Below are 23,333 nucleotides of genomic sequence, written 5' to 3'. Positions count from 1 at the left end.
CCTGTTACACTGTCACATTTCCCCTAAAAAAACATTAGTTTCATATTTGAGGGTGTAACGTGTACAAAACGTTAACGGTTCCATTAACGATTCTTGTAGTATTATTGATTAAAAAAATATTTGGAAATGAGAAATGCCATTCTTAAAAGAACTGGCTCATAAGAATAATTTGTTCATGAATCGCTGTATTTTAGCTCGGTGTTGTGTCCACATTGGCGGGAAAATGCACGCTCGAGAACCGTTAACGAAAATTATCTGGTTCCGGTATTAAAAATAAATAAATTGGAACCAGTTCTGAATAAGAACAAAAAACAAATATGTGCCCTTCCATAATGTTTTTTTTTTTACTATTTGTCCTCAGGCACTATGGGTAATCACCTCCTGGCCAATCCAATGCTGCAGACTCGCTCTGGCTCCTCCCCTTACAACACCTTATTGGCTGAAACATTCAACCCGCCCTCACCAGCAGTGTTCAACGCCACTGGTGTGTGTGTGATATTGGTGTGCCGTTGATTCGGCTTAACGAGATTAAAAGAGTTTCGTTTTATCTGTTTCTTCTAAATGTTTTTTTTATCTGTATTCACTCTTGTTTTGTATTATTTTTCTCTGTCCTTCTTGTCTCTCGCTCTGTCAACTGATCTACAGGCACTTTCAGAAACTCAAGTATGGAATATGTGTACTATCTCTGTCTGTTGTTTACATCTACATACTTTATCTCATTATTGCTGTTTTAAAACCAAGTGAGCTGCCTTTTCCCCTCTTTCCTACATAGGCAGCTACCTTCTATAGAGCTGTTCAGACCAAACATGTTTGCACTTTGAAAAGTTGATGTTCTTGATAATTTTTCAGCATCTAAAAATGCAGCATTTTTGCGTTAGACGCTAAAAAAACAGTGCAAAACAGCATCCAAAAGACGTCCAGCTAGCGCATGTTTACATAGAAAAACGATTGAAAAACAGCGCAGATATACACAAAAATGCAATCATTGTGCACGGCCCCTAAAGCAGTATCCTAACGGTGACTGGATTGGAATGCTCTTCAATAGCGTTTGATGTTAGCATGTTGCTAAGCTAACAATACCGTACTCATCTAATAAGCACAAAACTACAAAGCACACCTAAACAAACCATACATAAAATTTGGCCTAAAGAATATATCTTAAAAGAGAGCATAATTATATGTATGGAAGTATTTTAATGATTATTTTAAATGTATTTTGTACAAAAAGCACGCTGAATTGCACATTGTAAAATAAACGCATTGCATTAACTGAACTTTGGAAAGTGAATATTTATTATTGAATTTTTAATTATGAATTTTTGTGCAATGTATTTTCAGTTGAAATATATTTACAGCTTAAATATACAACATTGGTAAACTGCAGCCCCCAAAAATGCAAGCACTGTTAATGCAATGCATTTGTTTTTCAATTAGTGCAGTTCATACTTTTTTTGTACCAAAGACATTTATCATTTATATACTTCCATAGTATGCTGCTTTCTAGGGAGCGCACCTATGATGCCTTAGGCAGCTCACTAGGAGACATTTGTAATTTCCCTACTATATCATTTTAATTATTCACTTTAAACGTTTTTTGTCACAGTGAAAATATGAATTTCCACTCGTTAGAGTTGAAAAATAAAAAGTAATAATTCACTCACTTGCATGTTGTTTCAAACCCATATGACTTTCTTCCGTGGAACACAAAAGGAGATGTCAGGAAGAATTTCAGCGTCTTCCCAAGCATTCATATTCATGCGGATTTGAAGTTTGGAATGGATTGGGATCTTTGTCTCTCCTTTTTCTCCCCAATTTGGAATGCCCAATTCCCAATGCATTCCAAGTCCTCATGGTGGTGTAGTGACTCGCCTCAATCTGGGTGGTGGAGGATGAATCTCAGTTGCCTCCGCATCTGAGAACGTCAATCCGCGAATCTTATCACGTGGCTTGTTGAGCACGTTACCACGGAGACGTAGCACATGTGGAGGCTCATGCTATTCTCCACGGCATCCACGCACAACTCACCACACCCCCCACCGAGAGCGAGAACCACATTATAGCGACCACGAGGAGGTTACCCCATGCGACTCTACCCTCCCTAACAACCGGACCAATTTGGTTGCTTAGGAGACCTGGCTGGAGTCACTCAGCACGCCCTGGATTCGAACTCATGACTCCAGGTGTGGTAGTCAGCGTCAATACTCTCTGAGCTACCCAGGCCCCTGGATTGGATTTTGAAGTTTCTGTATTTATGTAATGATGATATAATCACCTCTATAATTCATCTCTGCTCATTTCCATCATGACATCTCACCACCACATGCATCAGACAGCATGAACATCGGAGAAATTACTGTATTTACACATTCATGCATGTGCTGTGTCTGAAACGGCTTGCTTGTTCACTCATTCACTTTTCACTATACAGCAAACTCTACATAGTTCGCTTTATTGAGAAAAATACAGTATTGTGTATTGTATGTTACGCGACTAACATGATGCGTTCCGACTACTTGAAATCCGGTCCAACACAAAATATGATTTTAATTAGACTTAAAACCACAAACGGTTTGATTCAGATCCATTTGGAACGGGTTTGTAAAAATCGGTTTTCATGTTTAGACAACAAACAACTAAACGGAAATGTGATTTGCTTCCTGTCTTTCGTTTAAAATGGGTAAAATTGGCAAAGTTTAAAACGCTTGTTTTAGCACAATGGTGGATTGACAGGTGAGTAGTCGGGCCTTTGCTGTTGTCTGAGACACATCAGGATGGATTAGCGTTTACACCTCAGATGCGATGAATGTGGTCTCAGGAATTCGTTCGCAAAACGTTTTGGATTTCGTTCTGAACCCTCGTAATGAATTAGATGATAGTACCAAGTGTAAACAGGGTGGTTGACTAAAATGACTGTGACTGGTTTCTAATTCTGTATTTCTCTCTCTGTCCTGTAGAGGGCACACTGTCGTGCAGTCGCGAGTCTTGCGGGTTGGAGGGAGTTCGTCTGAATGGAAACTACAACAACAGCTATTCACTGCATGGAGGAAGCTCTGACCTGCTCGGGGGCGTTCCTGTGGGATCAGGGTGCGTGTCCGGAGAGGTCAGCCCAGCCCTTTTGACACCCAGAGGAGCGGAGCCTTCTGGCGGTCTGCGGCGAAACCTTTCCGACGCGGCAGCGTTGGAGAAAATTATCATATCTGAGCTGGTGCAGAGCAACTTGCGGTCCGCCACCGATCGTTACGGCAATGGAACGAGTTCTACGATGCACCGTCAGGACTACGCCACGTCGACGGGTCACCGAGAACCTCCACAAAGGCCTCTGCCACGCCCCCCTCCCCCACCCCCGCAGGACGAGGAGGAGTTACTATACAAAGCTTTGGAAAAGCCACGCCTACCGGATAAACCCCGCCTACCTGACAAACCCCGCCTTCCAGATAAGCCTCGACTCCTGGAGCACGCTCAGTCCGTATTCTACCAGAGCGAGGAGGACTCGGAAAGCTTCTCTGCGGAAATCACGGACAGCGTGGGCGGGGCCGGGCCTGACTCCGCTTCCCTGTACGCACGGGACCGGGATTCGTCCTATCCTGACAGCAGTCCTGAGGCACTTGGGACGGAGTCACACCCGACCCTCCCGCCGGACGAGCTGTACTTCAGCACGGGACGTCAAGCACACATCTCAGCGTTTTACCAACCTCCTGTGCGCAGGACCAATGACGAGGGGCGACTCGCGCTGCAGCCCTCGCAGGGTGAAGGTGACGGACAGATGCAACTGGTGACGAGTCTGTGACTAGGGCGCTGGTGACCGGGACACGCAGATCTGGAGGAGGAATATGTGGATGAGCATCATCATCATCATTGGAATTAAAATCAGGGTGAATCTCACCGGTCTCACCGGTCTCACCGGTCAAGAACACGTCTCGTCTAATTAAAATGATTTCATTATCATTTCTGTAATGCGACAAAGAATTCTCATTACTAAAATGCAAAATAAATAATGTTAAATTATTTGAATTAAAACTAATTAAAGCTAATTTATGCAACATGGTACACAGTAAAAGTCGTTGTCTTTGTAAGTATTTTTGTCTTGTTTTCCATTAAAAATATCTAAACATTTTTAAAACAATATAAACTTACCTGAGAAGCAATTTTGATAATTTGTCTTTTCAGAGACATCTAACAAAATGTAATAACATTTATGCTTATAACAAGAAAAAAGCATTTGACAATGGGGTAAGAAAAAAAACTTGATTCAAAGGTAAAACGCATTTATTTTCTACCTATTATTATTTCTTTATTTTTATTTATTTTTTCCTCTAAAAACGACTTAATATCTTATGACATAAAGCTTTTAAAGTAATTTTTCTTATTTTAAAGATGTTTAAATATTTTTACCGGAAAACAAGACAAAAGTACTTCTCTAAATGATTTTTTTTTTTTTTTTTTGCAGTTTAATATTTATTGTACTGCCTTTATTTTATGCTGATTTAAAAAATATTACATATATATATATATTGTATTATAGTATTTTTTACTTTGAGAGTAAAATTCCCTCAAAGTCTTAATTTTAAATAATCTCATGCTTAATACTGTAATGCAAAAAAAAAACGTAATGCAATATTATTTAAAATGTAAAATTAATTCAAATTAATTTAAAAACTAATATTACAGTAGTGAGAATTTAATCATTGTGATTAGTTACCATTAAAAATATCCAAATGATGACGGTTCTTAAAATAGGCTTCATGTTCTTCATGCAAAATATAATGCCTTATTTTTGATTTTGGGATGAAATATGACCTGCACGTGTTTTCATGAGATTCAACCATCTGTATGCAGCTACGTTCCTCTAGTGCATACTTTTGGAATACATGTACAGATAATGATATATCATTAAAAGATAAAGCAGTGCAGTGAAAGTCTTAAAAACAAACGACCCCTTGTTAGACCTTGTTAGAGAAAAAGGAAACGCACTGATGATGATGATGATGGTGATGGCTTCCTCCTCCACGTCTCTGTCTCCTGGTCACCTGCACACCCACCCTGATCATCTCACTGCCATTCAAACACATCACTCCCGCTCTTTGATTTTCAATATTTCACCCTTTCCACTGAAATGACCAGTGTGGACCAGTATGAATTTCCAGGCTGGTTTGGTGCTGGTCTAGCTGTTGGACCAAGGAAGCTTTGTTAAGCTAGTTAAGAAGCTTGATAGAGACACCAGCATCCAAAATCATACAATTCACTCAAAAAATTACATTCTGTCATCATTTACGCACCCTCATACACCTTCCAAACCTTTATGACTTTGTTTCTTCCGTGGTAAAAAATCACAAAAGTTGTCTTTTTTAAGAAAATTTTGGCCACTTTTTTTCCATATAATGAAAGTGAACAAGGACTCGAGTATCAAGCTCTAAAATAACAAAAAACACCTTAAACGTATCATAAAAGTAGAGCACACGATATATTAAAAGCGTTATATTAAAAATCATTATTCACTGATAATCTTCCCTTCATGGAAAAGTCCAATTCGTAAACAAATCATTTTTGTGAACTTGATCAACCGAGTCAGTGTTATACAGTGTTATTTCTCTTATGAACACTTAAATTATTGTCTGTTTCTCACACAAACGTATTGTATGACTACATAAGACTTGGAATATAGCACACAAATTGCATGGACCACTTTTATGATACATTTGTTAATTTTGGAGGTTGAGAGCCCTAATCCTTGTTCTCTTTAGTTATATGGAGAAAAGCAGTGTGGATATTCATCTATTCCTTTTGGAGAGATCTTCAAACGGGACCGTTTTCCCTCCATTTGTCCATTCTTCCATGTCTTTTTCTATCTCGAACTCCTTCTTTCAGGGTGGAGTGTTGTTTAAGTATCTAACCTTTTACAGAATGTGATAACACTTCACACTACAGACAGCAGCTCTTGTACATGCCAAAAAATTCCTGTCATTGGATTCACACACAAAAACACAAAGTTACACTTTTTAGGAGCAGCTCACAGAGGTTAAAAGTTAAGAGTGACGGGATCGCCAAGCCAAAAAGTTAATCAGACTGTTGTTTTTCGGCAGTATGGCGAACAAGCCGAACATAAACTGTTGTGCCACCTGCCTGGACACCAACCAATCATCTCCTTCGGTGTTGGTAACACCTACCAATCATCCCGTTGCTCTTTGAGGGCGTCGACTCGATGCCCCGCCCCTTCCTGTGTTTGAGTAGCTTGATCAAGCATATCGTTCAACGCAACGACGGACTTCTTGTAAATAAAAACTGTGAGACGTGACGTCTCGAGACATGCTTCTCTTTCACTTCTGAGTTTATGGTTGAAAAAATTCGTAAAGAATATGTAGAACAGATGACACCGTCTCCTTTTCTCACTCTGTCTCTTTCTGTCTCTCTCGCTCTCAGAGTGCTTCATGTAAAAAGATAAGAAATGATTTTTAAACAAAATAAAAACAAACAAAAGCAAACGGATGTTGTGCGCACTTACTCTTCTTGAAGAATTTTGAAAATGAGCCCATGAAATGGTCCGACATGTGTTGTTAGCATTCCTGTTCATGTCAGTCCATCTCGGAAGTGTGCTGATATCCTGCTATCCTGAGCTCTCGATGTCAAAGATAGCAGTGAAATCGGAAACAGTAGGTTGACTTTTCTTTAGCTGAAATCGGTCTGTGCTTACCGAAATGCAAAACTCTACCCCCAGTGGCCAAAGCGGTAAGTGTTGTTGGGTGTATGGGTACATGTGAGCTCAATTTTCCAGGTGAAATGTCCACAGAGGGGCGCAAAAAGTGAGTTGTGAATCGAGCTCGTCACTGATTATGCAAACGTGATTACTTACTAGTCAACGCAGAATCCGAACCGGGTTCTCCCACGCTGCTGACGCAATGCCACAGGTCTGTTATATCCTCTCTCAGTGTTTTCATTTTGGTCCAATCTGGACGAGTTAAAACATATTAAAAGTAAGTAAACTGTTACAACGTTACGAGAAGCAGAACAGATCAAATCAAACTCAGAAATTCAGTTTTACATTCAGTTTATAATCACCAACTGAAACTTCAGCAAGAGAAAACAGCTGATATAGTTAATACGGCTCACGCCAGGGTAACGATAGCAGAGGTGGCGATATTCCCATTTAAGAGGATCATGGAAAACTCCCTCCTTTCACAGAGATGTAATGAGTGATGTCAGTATCTCACATGGCTTGATATGTTGACTCTATGCACAACCCATCCCTCAGTCAATACCATGACACAGAAATGACAGAAAAAAGACACGTGGGGAGGCCTGGATATCTCAGCGAGTATTGACGCTGACTACCACCCCTGGAGTCACGAGTTCGAATCCAGGGTGTGCTGAGTGACTCCAGCCAGGTATCCTAAGTAACCAAATTGGCCCGGTTGCTAGGGAAGGTAGAGTCACATGGGGTAACCTCCTCGTGGTCATGATTAGTGGTTCTCGCTCTCAATGGGGCGTGTGGTGAGTTGTGCGTGGATCGTGGAGAGTAGCATGAGCCTCCACATGCTGTGAGTCTCCGCGGTGTCATGCACAACGAGTCACGTGATAAGATGCATGGCTTGACGGTCTCAGAAGCGGAGGCAACTGAGACTTGTCCTCCACCACCCGGATTGAGGTGAGTAACTGCGCCACCACGAGGACCTACTAAGTAGTGGGAATTGGGCATTCCAACATTAGGGAGAAAAGGGGATAAAATTAACAACAACAAAAAAAGACGCATGTTGTATTTTACAGATATCAAATGCAATTATTTAATGAAAATGACTAATGTAATGTATGTATCCTGGTTATAGGCTGGAGGGAAGAGAGTGCAAGCATGATGAAACCATTTTGCCTGAATTAATCATAAACACTTTAAATAAACTAACAGTGAAAGGGGTGAGTGGCTTTTATATTTGCAATCCAATGACTTAATTTAAATACTTATAGATTAGTGGGACAGATTAGCAGTTTTCGAGATTTGTTGTGTTCTGAAAGACTCCTGCACTCTCAGCAAGGGGATAACCAATGATTCACACTTCTCTAAACGACAGATGGCAGTGCAGAGAAAATATCAGCTAATCCAGCAATTAACAGCATTGAAGAAGTGCTTTACTTTGTCAGGCATGATCATAATAGTTCATGTTTGCTACTCATTCAAGAGGTAAACAAAAGAAACACACTTAAGAACCAGTAGTAGTTTACAGATACTAGTTTAAGTGTTTTTTAGACAAGATAATGACTTTAACATTTAAAACAGCTGTATGAACTCCACTAAGGTGGATAAATATGCTTGTACTTTCTAAACAAATCATCTGAGGCACTACAACAGGTACTTTCATAGTGAAAACTGTTGTCCTTTTAAAATGATTAACAATAGCTGTACGCTGTTTACTAAAATAAATGTCATTATCTGTATTGCATACCACTTAACTTACACTTAAAGAAAACTTCCGGGTTTAATACAAGTTAATTTCAATCGACAGCATTTGTGGCATAATATTAATTACCACAGAAATTAATTTAGACTCGTCCCTCCTTTTCTTTAAAAAATAAGCAAAAATGGAGGTTACAGTAGCTGGTTTTCCATCCAACTATTTTTATGCGCATTTTGAAATTGCATTTAAGAAATCCTGAATGGAAACCCTTGATATGCGAATAAACTTTAAAATTGAATGTGCTTGGAGGAGGTGGATTTTCAAGAGTTTTGCATTAGTTAAAATGTGCATTTATGCGGATAATTCGCAAAGCGATGGCGTGTTTTGACCATTAGTGCATGTGTTATGAGTGTGCAATAGCTTGATGTGACTAGCCCACCGAAAGGTCTGACCTTGGCACACATTTCTTTGAACATGGCACTTGTCATTCGGAAGTGGGTCCTCACAATCCGCCAAACAATTTTGGTTTCAGCCCACATTATATCAGATATTACACTTATTCTGCAGTGTCTCGTGGATGCATTTAATAAAAAGAGATAATTGCTCATTCAGCGGCTCCATCATGATAATGCGCATTACCTAGTGGATGGAAACGCACAACAATTCATATTTTCTTAAGTCTAATTTTTAGAAATGTGCTTAAAAAATGCTAAACATTTTGGATGGAAACCCAGCAACTGAGACACTTACAATGGAAGTGGAGGGTTTAAAGGCAGAAATGTGCAGCTTACATTAATTCTTCTGTTAAACGCATGTATTATTTGCGCTGTAAAGTTGTTTAAATCTTAATTTATACAGTCATTTTAGGATTAGTTGACATTACATCATCATGGCAATGAAGTAGTAAAATTGTCCATAACTTTACACAGATACGGTTAGTAAGTGATTTTATCACACTAAAATCACGTTAACACACGTATTGTTTATGTCTTGCGTCTATACTATGATGTTATGACACCTTGGTGATCAACTATAGTGCCATGGATTTGACTTGGAGTACAGTTTGAAGGACTACGACAGTTTTCCATTTTTGGGGAAATCCAGAGGGAACCCATGGCGAATTAGCCTTCCTGGTTCGACTACAGATTGACATCATGGCTGAACAGCTCCATAGGGACTGTAAAAAATGTGTATTAGGTATTGGGCTAGTCTTGAATGGTCAATGGGCTGTTTTTGTCACGCAGACCTGGCAACCCTGAAGTGGACGTGCCAAGTATAAAGCACTGCTTCTACACACAGTTTTCTCTTTCAGGCTGACTACTGTCATGGCGGAGCAACAGTTTGATGAGAATATTGCTGAAAAAGGTTAAAAAAGTTAATTAATTAATGGTTAATTGCACAGAATTTTGAAGGTAACTGTATCGCACCCTTGAGAGGTTTGTTAACGCCAAAGTACGAACACGGGCAGATCTTGGCATAGGCAGTGGGCTAGGATGGCAGTGTTCTCTGGAGCACTGCAACCCCGCATCAGTGTTGGAAAGGAACAGTAGCTACTAAATTACATTATTCAGTTGCCTGACATTATTCACTTTTTTTTCGCAGTAACGAGATGCTCCAACGATGACAAAACACTATTTTGTTACATTTGAGCACACAGCTGCTGAGCAGATGAAGGCAGTGATCAAAAGCGCTTACCCAGCTAATAGTTTTTGGTTACCAGAATGTTTTGGGAATGTTAGTTTTTGGTTACAAAAATGTAACCTAAAAATAACCATTAGAGAACGCTCTGTATATGTTCTTTTGACATGCAAACACCTCCCTGCAACGTTCTGGGAATGTTACTTTATGGTTCTAAAAAATAGAACCTTAAGAGAACGTTCCTAGAATATTAGGAGTTGGAGTTGTTCCCCCCCCCCCCCCCAAACACACACAAAAACAAAAATGAGAACCATAAGCTGACATTAGGGAAATGTTCTGTGTTTGCTGGGAAGTCTAAAATATTTAAGTATCGTTCATTCAGATGGTTCAGGTATCTACAGTAAATCAACCAGTTAAAATAAACTATTCACCGATTCACTTGAGCCCATGCGCAGAAGTCACTGCGTCTTTTTTGAAGCAAAATATTTAGGTACTTGCAGCTAGTTGTTATCAGTATGTTTTTGGCTTTTTATGTTCGATGTTCAAATGAGTACCCAGATAACAGGAACCTCTGGGCCAAATGTGGAAGTTAGCCATCACATCTGGCCTAGATCTGGCATGGCTAAACACATGCGGGCCAAATTTTCACCATATATGTTTTGCCAAAGCTTTAGAATCAGAGGGAATTTTCTCTTGGGTCACAACTGCCATTGAGGTATATGGACCACAACACATAGCTGAGAGCCATGTGTGGCTTGGTGATGGCAAGCCATGGAAAACGTGAACTTGTGGTTGACATTTGGACAAAAGACATGTAGGCAGGTGTTGGAGTCTACACCTCAGCCTGTTCAACAATGCCATTGGTTGGTCTTGTTGTTGTAGCATCTTCTTTCAATTCCTATTGGTGGAGGAGTGAAACTGTCACTGCATCTGCAACTTAAATGTTTTTCTAAAGTGTTCATTATAATGCGTTCAAATGCCATTTACTGTTATCTATTTTCTGCATTTAATTATAGCCTACTTCACTAATTTCATTCATTGTTGTCTGTCAACCTCAAATAATCAAATATGATGAAGAAAAATAACGAAAAATGTGAACGAAAAATATGTTATTTTAAGGTGGTCCCACAACCTCCCTGCAACGTTCTTGGAAGGTTAGTTTATGGTACACAAATAAAACCTAAACATAACAAATAGAGAACGTTCTGCATAAGTGCTTTTAAGGTTGCCACAGAAAAAGCTGCCTGCAATGTTCTGGGAAAGTTAGTTTATGGTTTTAAAAAATATAACCTAAAGAGAACGTTCCTAGAACTTTAGGAATTGGTTCCCCAAAATGAACCAAACGGGAACCATATGCTAACGTTAGGGGAACATTCTGTGTTTGATGGGTCCTTGTCACAGATTCATCTTTGGCTTGCTCACTGGGGGGTTGAAAGACACTATTTTATTCTCTGTAAAGCTGCTCTTTCTTTGTGAAAAGTAGGCTTACTACTGGATTTTATTTTTGCACAAATAATTGTGCTACAGCATCATTTGTTTTGTTATTTTACTGTAACAGCCCTAAAGCAATGGAACTGTCTACCTGTGTTCAAAGCAGAAGACATTTCTTTGCCCTTGCAAAGAATTGTGTGTTGTTTTGTGTTTAATTTCGGATTGTCATGTCCTCTTTTATATGTGGTTGTACAGCACAGTGGTCAACTACTGTTGATTTAATTGTGCTTTATCAATAAAATGACTGATTGTTTGAAATGATTGTAATACAGTAAAAATGACTTGTGTTGCAGTAATGAGAATCATCATTGAAAACAATGTGAGAATTAAAAGTAAAATGGCCAGAAGTGTCGCAGACCTGAAAATAATTGAAAATGTGTTGTGCTTAGAAACAGCTGTCGTTACTAGTTACAAAAGTGTCGTTTCTTAGTGATGCATTTGAAGTACGTCAGCTCTGGTTCTTGCTGAGCAGGATTCTGTATTAGTGGTGGGATGAAATCCTGAAAGTCTCTTGAGAAATACACAATCATGTGGTTACTGTGCTAGAAGCAGAATAATTGACTCCAGACCACGGCCCCCTGGACCAATTCCGAAACATAATCAAGGGGGACCAACTTAAGCACAAGTATCAAGGAGGAGCACTCCTGGATCTAACAAAGAGATCAAAATGCCCCCCACCACAGTGCAGGGTGAGAGGGAATGATTGAAATAATCGTGGGCCTGACAAAGGGGGGATACACCCACCTCCCAAAGGTGAAAATGCATGGGACCTGTAAGACCCAAGTTACGCCACTGCTGCTGATAATATCTGGTTTACAGTCGGAGATGGAAAGTGTGCTGTGTTTTTGTTTGTGCATGTGTGTGTGCTCGCTGACGTGTTCACATGGTGTAGGAATGCCAGAGAGATATGGAGGGGATGGGGTCCTGGGCAGGTCTCACTTCTCTCCTTCCTGTGTTTGTGTGAGTCATGAGGAGAGGATCACAGTCTGGCTCACTGCATGGGTTCTCCTGAAAACAGTTCACCAATAGGAAGGGCAAACAAACCAAAGACATAGTTACAGACAATTGGAACAGGCATGGGAAATATTCAATAAAAATCATTAGAAGATTGTTTTACTAAATGGTCATTTATTATGTACTGTTTGACATATCGTGATTTTTTACAGTAACATACTGGCAACAATTTGGCATACTCTGTAGTTTTTAAAGTGCTTTATAAATTAAACTGACTGTTGAAAACACTGTAAAAACCTGATAACAGTAAGCTACTGCAATTGCTGCGTACAGTAATTTACTGATTACTGTAATTGGTAGCTGAGGTACCTGTATGTTGCCGTAAAAATATCAGTTGTACAGCAACTGTAATTATCCTGTACATTATAAATTTTTTGATTTACTTTATCAATATCATTATTATAAAGTTTATTTTTAATAATAAACACAATAGTTTATTCTTTTCTTTTTTTATTATTGGAGCATAGGAAGAATAGGAACTGGATCATGACATATAGCAATTATATATATATATATATATATATATATATATATACACTAAAACGTTAAAGTAAAACACCACAACATACATCAGTTTAAAAAGGACACAAGTACAAGTTTGTGACAAATCCGGTTCCATAACGGTTCCACTAATGATTCATTTAGTTATTTTAAGGAAGGATTATTTGGAAAGAAGAAATGCGATTCTTATTTTAATTTCTACCCTCGGCAGCCTGTTGACAAATGATGAGATCAGGGTAAGAAATAAAGGGATCTTGGTGCAAAAATGCCTCCAAAGAAATTGTCCTAGCAATTAATTCTTTTGTTGTTGTTTGTTATGGTATTTTATTTGTAACTGTTATAGTTTTTAATATTCTATGATAGTCCTAGCTATGCATATTATGGCATACAATATTTGAGTTGAAGTTGATTTATTTCTTAGAACTAGAGGTAAAAAATTGACCAATTTGACATAAACTCTTCATGGATAAACTGGACTCTGCTTTCAGTCATCCACATAGCAAAGTCAACTTGACATCTTTACTTTGAACTTTATCACAGTTTTTAAAGCAGGTGACCAACTTCCTACGAGGCTTTTGTGCCTCCACCTCTTCCTTTCAGACTGCCAATGTCAGCTGGATTTCCCCTATTGTTTCCTCTATGCAGTTTGTTTCTTAAACATTACTGTACCTTCCTCTCCACTGGTCTTCCCCTTCTTATGAGGACAGAGACTAAGCCCTGAATCAGTTGTGGTGCACCTGATGACCCTTGTGCAATTCTCACTGAAGGCTATTTTAAATTATTACATGAGTACGAAATTGATAAACTTTGTTGTTCAGATCGAGGGACCCCCAAATATGACAATCACTTTGCAAGGGATACCCTCTCTAAAATTAAAAAAAAAAAGATAGCTTTATATTTTTGTGTAGAAAGACCAGAGAAAATGTGTGATATTATAAAGACTATTTAAATAATTAGCTTTTATATTGTTGTTGTACTAGAGGCAAATATATTATTAAAATATTATCTGCCACCGTATTTATTATCTGTAGAGGTGCAGCATACTGTATTTATCAGTCAACTATTGACCACAATAAAACCATCGGCTATAACCATCAATATAATATGGCAACATAAACCATGTTCTATCATTATATGTCAAATGTGAGTTTTATTGTCTAGAACTGCAAATACAGAAGTGCAAAATAACCTTTTTGTCATTTTTATTTATCTTTCTTGTATTAATCTTTCATGTTGCTCTCTTAAAATTTTGGCCTGTGCTCAACAGTTTCAAACATTTTTTGTTGCTAGAACAATAAAATAGCTTTTGTACCTCTTTGTGCATTTTTAAAGTATAATTCCTAAGCAAAACTGATCTGATGACAAAATAAGGTAAGTGGCAAAATATCGGTATCGGCCGATAGTTTTTGTTAAAATCGGTGCATAAAATTGAGCTTACTTTGTAATATGTTGACAGCGTATCTTTTTTCTACCTAATAATTGAGTAATGTTCAAGGTATAAACATGAAGAGAAACATTTCGGTTAAACTGAAATGGCAACAATGTCAAATAAATCATTTTTTACTTTTTCACATTTATGAACACTCTTTTTGTCTTTCTCTGTAAGTTTCTGGTTTGGGTAAACTTCTTACTGTCTTGGTATTGTTTATCCTACAAAACTTGTTAACCCAGACCCGCTTAAGAATTTCAGAATCAGAATCAGCTTTATTGCCAAGTATGCTTACACATACAAAACTTTGTCTAGTGCAAAACTAAATACAAATCTGTTATGTACAGATAGTGCAAGGGAATGAAATGGCAGAAGAGGTTGGATGTGTTGTATAAATATAAAAAGACTAAACTGTGTATTGCACATAGTTATTGCTTAATGGGGCAGATTTAACTGTTCATGAGATGGACAGCCTGAGGGAAAAACCTGTTCCTGTGCCCGACGGTTCTGGTGCTCAGAGCTCTGAAGCGTCGGCCAGAAGGCAACAGTTCAAAAAGATAGTGGGCAGGATGAGTGGGGTCCAGAGTGATTTTTCCAGCCCTTTTCCTCACTCTGGAAGTGTATAGTTCTTGAAGGGGGGGGGGCAGGGGGCAACCAATAATCCGCTCGGCAGTCCGAACTATCCTTTGTAGTCTTCTGATGTCCGATTTGGTAGCTGAACCAAACTAGACAGATATTGAAGTGCAGAGGACAGACTCAATGACTGCTGAGTAAAACTGTATCAGCATCGCCTGTGGCAGGTTGAACTTCCTCAGCTGGTGAAGGAAGTACAACCTCTGCTGGGCCTTTTTCACAATGGAGTCAATGTGGGTGTCCCATTTCAGGTCCTGTGAGATGGTAGTGCCCAGGAACCTGAATGACTCCACTGCTGCCACAGTGCTGTTTAGAATGGTGAGGGGGGACAGTGTTGGGGTGTTCCTCCTAAAGTCCACAATGATCTCCACTGTTTTGAGCGTGTTCAGCTCAAGGTTGTTTTGACTGCACCAGACAGCCAGCTGTTCAACCTCCCTTCTGTATGCAGACTCATCGTCATCTCGGATGAGGCCGATGACAGTGGTGTCATCTGCAAACTTCAGGAGCTTGACAGAGGAGTCCTTGGCGATCCAGTCATTGTTGTAGAGGGAGAAGAGAAGTGGGGAGAGCACACATCCCTGGGGGGCACCAGTGCGGATCGTACAGGTGCTGGAAGTGAGTTTCCCCATTCTCACAAGCTGCTGCCCATCCGTCAGTAAGCTGGTAATCCACTGACAGATAGACGTGGGAACAGAAAGTTGGTGTAATTTAGTCTGGAGTATAGCTGGGATGATGGTGTTGAAAGCCAAACTGAAGTCCATAAAAAGGATCCTTGCATAAGTCCCTGGTCTGTCCAGATGTTGCAGGATATGATGCAATCCTGTGTTTACTGCATCATCCACAGACACGTTTGTTCAATAAGCAAATTGAAGGGGATCAAGAAAGGGTCCAGTGACGAAGAAAATTTCAAAACCATAATTACGACTATGATTACTGGTCTCAACAGTTTGTCTAGGGCATCTGCATGCCATATTCTTTATGTAAGATACACATAATCCAAAGCAAGCTGAGAGCTATGTTTCTGAATTACTTTATTGCTATTTTATACATCAGTACCCTATTTTCCGGTATATAAGTCACGTTTTTTTCCATCACAGAAAGGTCCTGCAACTTAAAATTCAAAGCAACTTTATTTATACGTAGTTTATACATAATTGATGTCGCTCTGTCAAACACACTGCACAGTGCACACCAAAATATATTCACTGGCGGCCGAAAGTTTGGAATAATGTACAGATTTTGCTCTTATGGAATGAAATTAGTACTTTTATTCAGCAAAGTGGCATTCAGCTGATCACAAAGTATAGTCAGGACATTAATAATGTGAACAATTACTATTACAATTTGAAAAAACTACTTCAAAGTGTTCTCATCAAAAAACGTGCAGCAATGACAGCTTTGCAGATCCTTGACATTCTAGCTGTCAGTTTGTCCAGATACTCAGGTGACATTTCACCTCTTGTTTAGTTGTACATCTGGTCTTCCACATCTCTTTCTGTCCTTGTTAGAGCCAGTTGTCCTTTGTCTTTGAAGACTGTAGTGTACACCTTTGTATAAAATCTTCAGTTTTTTTGGCAATTTCAAGCATTGTATAGCCTTCATTCCTCAAAACAATGATTGACTGATGAGTTTCTAGAGAAAGCTGTTTCTTTTTGGCCATTTTTGACCTAATATTGACCTTAAGACATGCCAGTCTATTGCATACTGTGGCAACTCAAAAACAAACACAAAGACAATGTTAAGCTTCATTTAATGAACCAAATAGCTTTCAACTGTGTTTGATATAATGGCAAGTGATTTTCTAGTACCAAATGATCAATTTAGCATGATTACTCAAGGATAAGGTGTTGGAGTGATGGCTGCTGTCTAGATTTGATCAAAAATGACTTTTTTCAAATAGTGATGGTGCTGTTTTTTACATCAGTAATGTCCTGACTATACTTTGTGACCAGCTGAATGACACTTTGGTGAATTAAAGTACCAATTTCCTTCTGAAACAGCTAAATCTGTACATTATTCCAAACTTTTGGCCGCCAGTGTATTCTTATACAAACTGATGTAAACATCAGTCATAGGGACGGTAGTAGCATTTTAACGTTGCTGTTTTCTCTCAAAATATCAAGAAATATTTATTTCGAGAAAATACAGTAAATCAAGACAATACAAAAAATGGTCAAGTTGATTTACTGACATGAAATACTTTATTCAAAATCTCAAGAAGAAAAAAAATGTGCATGCAGAAATTGAGCAACAGACATGTTGTGATTGCACATTTTTCTCCAAGACAGGAGTAGACTTGAATATACAGTTGCAATCAAAATTATTCAACCCCCCTGACCAGCAATACATTCTGGTGTTGTGAATTAAAACACATCAACTAAAACCTCAGTAAGTTTTAAAACACATTTGAGTGATTTTGAGAGCAAAGAGTTCAGTTTACCCAAATATTTAAGTAAAAAATAACTAATTCTCTCCACAAATGTCATGTCAAAAATATTCAACCTCCAAAGTCAATAATTTGAGGAGCATCCTTTATCCTTAATAACAGCAAATAAATGTTTCAGGTAAGTGTTCTCAGGACACCTCTCTATTAGAATCTTTACACATTTCTCATGAGCAAAAGCTTCCAGCTCATTGACATTCTTTGGCTTCTGTGCTGCCACTGCATCCTTGAAATCCCAACAAAGGTTTGCAATGGGATTTTAATGATGGACTGAAAGGGCCATTTAAGGACATTCCTCGACCTATCCCTGAACCAGATTTTGGACAATTTGGATGTATCCTTGGTGTTATTGTCTTGCTGGAAAGTCCAGTGATCACCGAGCTTCAATTTACACACTGAAAGCATCACATTTTTCATGTCAAAATGGCCTGATACCTGAAAGAATCCATGGTGTCAGTCACATAGTCAGGACAACCGTTTCCTGCAGCCGCAAAACACCCCCATAACAGGACTGACCCACCTCCATGCTTGACTGTGGGGATGGTGTCGTTCTTGTCATCACCATGTCATCTTACTCCAGACGTACTGCTGACCCATGGGTCTAAAACTCATTTTCAGTTTAGTGTCATACGTCTATAAAACCTTCTTCCAGGACTCCACAGGTCTTTCCTAATTACTTCTTGAATATTCAAGTCAACATTTCCCTTGGTGAAGTTTTGCTTTCTTCTACACCCCAAGAAGGTTGCTGTTGTACCATATTTAAAAAATGTATGAATGGTGCTGCCAACTTTGTCTATTGAAAATTGAAGTGCCTTGGAAATGTACTTTTAGCCATTTCTTGTGTTATGAAATAATCTCCTCTATTATCTTTTGAGACAGCTTATTTTTAATTGTATTTTTTGCATAGAAATACATTTTTGCTTACAACGCTAAACTTACATTTTAAAACTTAAATAAGTGCCATTGCAGATTGATAAATTAATTTAGTTTTAAAACAATTTTACTTACATATTTAAGAAACAGCTACATGCAGTAGGGGTTGAATAATTATGACATGGCTGTATTTTTAAAAAAATCCTGCTATTTAGAAATATTAGGTTATATATTCACACTATGACTTTGAATGTGTCACTCAACTGATACAGATTTAATGTTTAAAAATTCTGGGTCATCAGAAAAGCTTACCTTTGTAAATCCTTACAGTCCTGGGGGGGTTGAATAATTTCAATTGCAACTGTAATCCTGTAATTGACACTTTTCTCGATTGGTTATTGTTTGTGATTATTTACTTGATTAATTCTGCAGCCCTATTTATGAATAATTAATTTTCATTTTCAGTTCATACTCAATGTACAGTAATAGGAAACAGCTTACAGAGTGCTGTTTTCCTGCCAGAACTTTTGCATTATTTTTATTAAAAATACTCATCTTAAAATGAATATTTTTTTCCCCACTAACAATGCAATTCTTTGTATTCTGTTTTCCTTATCTAGGCATCCTAGATAAACTTCTGATGGCAAATGTTCCACTGAGATAAAGACACACGAGTGGTGAAAGACGTTTTTGATTTGATTCATACATGCCACTTGCGTCATCGAGGGTTAGACTGTCGTTCTCACAGCTGGAGTTTTGCAGTTCCAGCCAACAGGCGAGTAGCCAACATTTACAGTATTACCTGGCTTTGAGAGAAACCAATGAATGTCTGTGACACAGCCTCACAGGCAGAAGGGAAGGAGAACACAGGGAAGCGAGGTTTCCAGATTCAGGTATGCATTTGTAATTGGCCACCTCAGTGCTTTACAATTTCACAAACTCATCAGTCTCACAGGCATGGAGTTACTTAAACACATCAGCTTCACAGGTATATAGTTACTTAAACACTTTAGCTTCACAAACACAATAGATTAAACACAACAGCTTCTGTAGCACCGTGGCCGTCCTTGTGCCAGTCTCTCTCTCTCCGGGTTGCTGGTGGTGTGGCTGTTTATATGCCGCTCTCCCCATGCTCACTGGAATTAGAGACAGGTGTTAAACATAATCTAGCTCAGGTGCCAGCGTCCTTACCGCTTTCTCTCTCTCCGGACGGACGCTTGACCACGCCCCCACTGCCACAATGTCTTAAACAGGGAGCTCAATTTATCATCTCTAAACATCAAGTCTAAGAGCAATATTTATTTTAGCTTATTTGTGCAAAGGGGCCTTTTAAATCACAAAACAATGAAGGGAAAAGTCAGGAGATCTGCCGGACAGAATCTTTTCAACCTTCCCCCCTTTACAGGGCCCTTACAAACCCAGACACTCCCATGGATTGAAAATTAAAAGCACAACAGTATTGGGAATCAATTCATCATGTGTAGTTGTGAAATCAGTTTTTATCCACCAGAGGTTCTACCCACACTGAACTGTATTTCAGATCCTCTGATTGGCTGTGGTGTAACATGACTCCACAGTGACATCACATAAAAATACATTTGGCTCGCCTGCTGGCAGTAATATGATGTGCTAACATGTTTGTGCTGATTAGGCTGATGATTGATCTAAAAATAGCAGCCATGAAGATTATTTTCCACTCACATACCGCTAGCGTGATTCAGCTTGCTGGTCAAATTTCCCAAAATGTGCAACATCACATAACAGATACATAAAGTGTCTCTTTCATTTATTTTTAATTTCAGAAATGTTCTGAAAAATCTGATTAATTTGTGATGACAGAATTACAGTATTAATGTAACCATTCAGTCCTTTTTAAATAAGAAAAAAAGGAACAAAAACTCTTTGTAGTCTGTTTTTGTGAAACAGTTAGTATACTTCCACATTCACAACTGTGGCTGCATGAAATCCCATTACTCGCATGATGGAAGTGCTCGGCAGCAGTGTAAATGACCTTTAGGTGAAATACAGGCTTTCCCTCACTAACCGTCAACAGCTTTAGTGCCAAAACATACAGGATGCGGTAACACATGTCCAGTTAATGTCTATATCTGAATCTATATTTGTTTTTCCTTGGAGCAACATTTTAATTCTCAATAAGCATGTTCTATATTATACTGCACATTAGCTTGTTTTAGGTTGAGGTTAATTAATGAGAATCTGCACAGATGTGACCTTGAGGTTCACAGTGTAGTATTTTATGATAGTGGATTACTTGAAAATAACTTGTACTTGTTATCACAGCTGTAACGGCATTTTTTAGTGGTGCTTGTGAAGCAATACATCACTGTTATTATCTCTATCTATATGACAGTCTGTCTGACTCCAGCTAGCTGGCTGTTTGTCTTATTATAATGTCTGTATATCCATCAAACTTCAAATGTATAAAAACTAGTTAAAACTCTTAGACAAGGCTTTGTCAAGCCAACATGATGTTATTTTGCAAACTTTGTTTAGGGTTTTTTCAAAATCCGTAAACTGAGACAAACATTTCTGACACTAACTTCTCCTCGAGCCTTCAAACAACACCCACCAAACTCGGCGCAGGCGTTCACACCTTGTCCTAACCAGACGTGACGTGATAAGATTCCAGCAACAATGTAATCTGTTTGTCCACACTTGGTGTGATGTGACACCACGATATGAATACATTAAAATGAGGATAATTGGCAGTACCGTGTGAACATAAACGTACTGTGATTGCTCTGTTTTCTACATTTTATTGTCAAATATGCTCTCTCTCTCTCTCTCTCTATCTGTCTCTCTATCTATCTGTCTGTCTGTCTGTCTGATGGTTTGTCTGACTATCTATTCAACAGTCTGTCTGACTATCTAGCTAGCTGGCTGTTTGTCTGAAAAGTCTGTATATCCACCAAACTTTAACAACTTTAACACATTTTAACAGTCTAGTAAGGTTTTGATTAGACAATACAAAATGTGACTTTTGAAGTGAAAATGTTGTTTATTTTGTTACCATATCACTGAACATAAGCCTTTTACCGGCTTAAGGCCTTTTCACACCAAAAGCGAATCTTCGCAATTAACATTTTGAATCGAAACAATGGATTCTTATGGAGCCCTTCACAACTGGAATGAACATTCGTGCTCAAGGGCGTCATTTTCAGGGAAGATGGTGGAGGTAACCCCCCCCCACCAATAATCAAAACAAGCAAGTACAACCCCCCACCACCTCGCGCCGAATCGCACGCGGACAAAGAAAAGATTTTTTTACGGTGAGTGTTAATTTTTTTTTCTTCACCCTAACCAATAAAATTTGAGCTGTGGATCACATGTCAGGAGCCACTGCAGTTACCAAAACCAGTGCAACAGGTGGTGCTAAACCACAGAAAACTGAAAGGACTCGAGAAATAATGAACCAGCTGTGAGGATGTGTTTCATTTGCATCCAATGCTTTAAAAACCGAAATGTTTTTTTTCTCATATGGGTTCTCTTAACATGTAAATTATATTGTTGCATACCCTTAAAAAACTCTCTGATCTTACATGGATTGTCTTCATAATGTATTCCATATTGCTGCATTTTTTGCCTTTTCATTTAATTTTACGTAAGTTCTCTTATATCTCTAATATAACATATATCATGGCATATTTGCCTGTGCATCACATTTTTTGATAAACAACTTTACGGAAGTGTTTCGCCAACAATTAATCATATTAATACTATTGCTGTGACTTGCAGTGCACTGTATAGTATATACTGTCTGTCCTTGTATCAGAATGCCTTTGTATACCAAAAACGTGGCGGTGTCTCCACAAAATCATTATTTCTGTGCAATTGTTAATTGTCGTTAACCACAAGTAGATATACATGCAATAAAATACTATCAGTATTGTTTCAATTGACAATATCTGTTACAACAGTCATTATATGTGTGCATACCGCAGTGATTTAAACAAATGTACTTAAATGTATAGAGAATGCCTGTCAGTGACACATAATCAGCATTGTTCCAAATGATAACATGTTTTAATGTGAATATATTTTTTTCACTCTATTCTTTCGAGTGACTAAGACATTACAGGTTTTCTTTTCCTGTTATAGCATAATTTCCTGTAAAGCTGCTTTGAAATGTCTATTGTGAAAAGCGTCATAAAATAAAATTGACTTGACTTTCTAATCACCCCTCAGGCTGTGTACACATGATAATACTACCAGTAAGTTTGTTCAAAAGGTGAAGTGTCTCAAATGTACAAATCAACAACAAACTCTTCATCACTGCTGAAGCTAGTAGAGAAACAGGATTTTTTTATTCTGTCTGCTTGTCAAGGACTTCTTCTTAACCATCATATGCGGAGGGCAGACAGCGTTGAGCCACCTACCAAATCAGGGTAAAATCGCTTGTCAATTAGCACCAGCTTTTGTAAAGGCGTGAATGTGCTAACGGCGGTCATTCATGATGCTTTTGATGTGAAAGGGACTTTCGTCGGTGATTCACCTCTCATTATTGCTCCATCTATGGTGTCAAAAGGCCTTTACAGCGATCCATTTTACAATTGAGTTGATCAGTCTGTCAGAGTTAGACTTGGGCTGTTCTCACAGGATGCGTTTTCTGTTGCAATGTACATGCATCAGATGGGCTCACTGTGGTTGCGTCATGTTTCACTGGTTTTCAGCATCTCTAGCCATAAACGGCACATTTTTAGGGGTGCTTTCACATTTGGTTCGATTGCTTGACACAGTTCAATTGCGTCATCAATGTGCCCTCTGCAGGTCTCTGTTCACATCATGTTATTTGGGCTGAACCGCGGTGTAACAAGGTTAAAAATGGGAAAGTAGGAGGCGGGAACCGGCTGAACAGTCAAAATAATTGTGATGAGGAGGAGGGCGGGGCCAATAACCTAATAACCCAATC

General features: G+C 38.7%; 1 protein-coding gene across 4 annotated transcripts in view; it reads left to right on the top strand.

Moving 5' to 3' along the window:
* Positions 1–6,473, top strand: part of LOC127444632 (adhesion G protein-coupled receptor L1-like) — a 49,264-nt gene extending 42,791 nt beyond the window's left edge. For 3 of the 4 annotated variants that reach the window (XM_051704116.1, XM_051704113.1, XM_051704114.1), the window contains 3 exons: positions 362–484; positions 646–663; positions 2,955–6,473. In XM_051704116.1, the coding sequence (XP_051560076.1) occupies positions 362–484; positions 646–663; positions 2,955–3,787 (974 nt within the window). In that variant the 3' untranslated portion in view covers positions 3,788–6,473. The remainder of the gene's footprint in view (positions 1–361; positions 485–645; positions 664–2,954) is intronic. The other variant, XM_051704115.1, reaches the window with a different exon arrangement.
* The last annotated feature ends 16,860 nt before the right edge of the window (positions 6,474–23,333 follow it).

Source organism: Myxocyprinus asiaticus, chromosome 8 (assembly GCF_019703515.2).
Source record: "Myxocyprinus asiaticus isolate MX2 ecotype Aquarium Trade chromosome 8, UBuf_Myxa_2, whole genome shotgun sequence".
Classification (NCBI taxonomy): domain Eukaryota; kingdom Metazoa; phylum Chordata; class Actinopteri; order Cypriniformes; family Catostomidae; genus Myxocyprinus; species Myxocyprinus asiaticus.
Note: the sequence above shows the minus strand (reverse complement) of the source record. Positions and strands in the feature narration are given on the sequence as shown.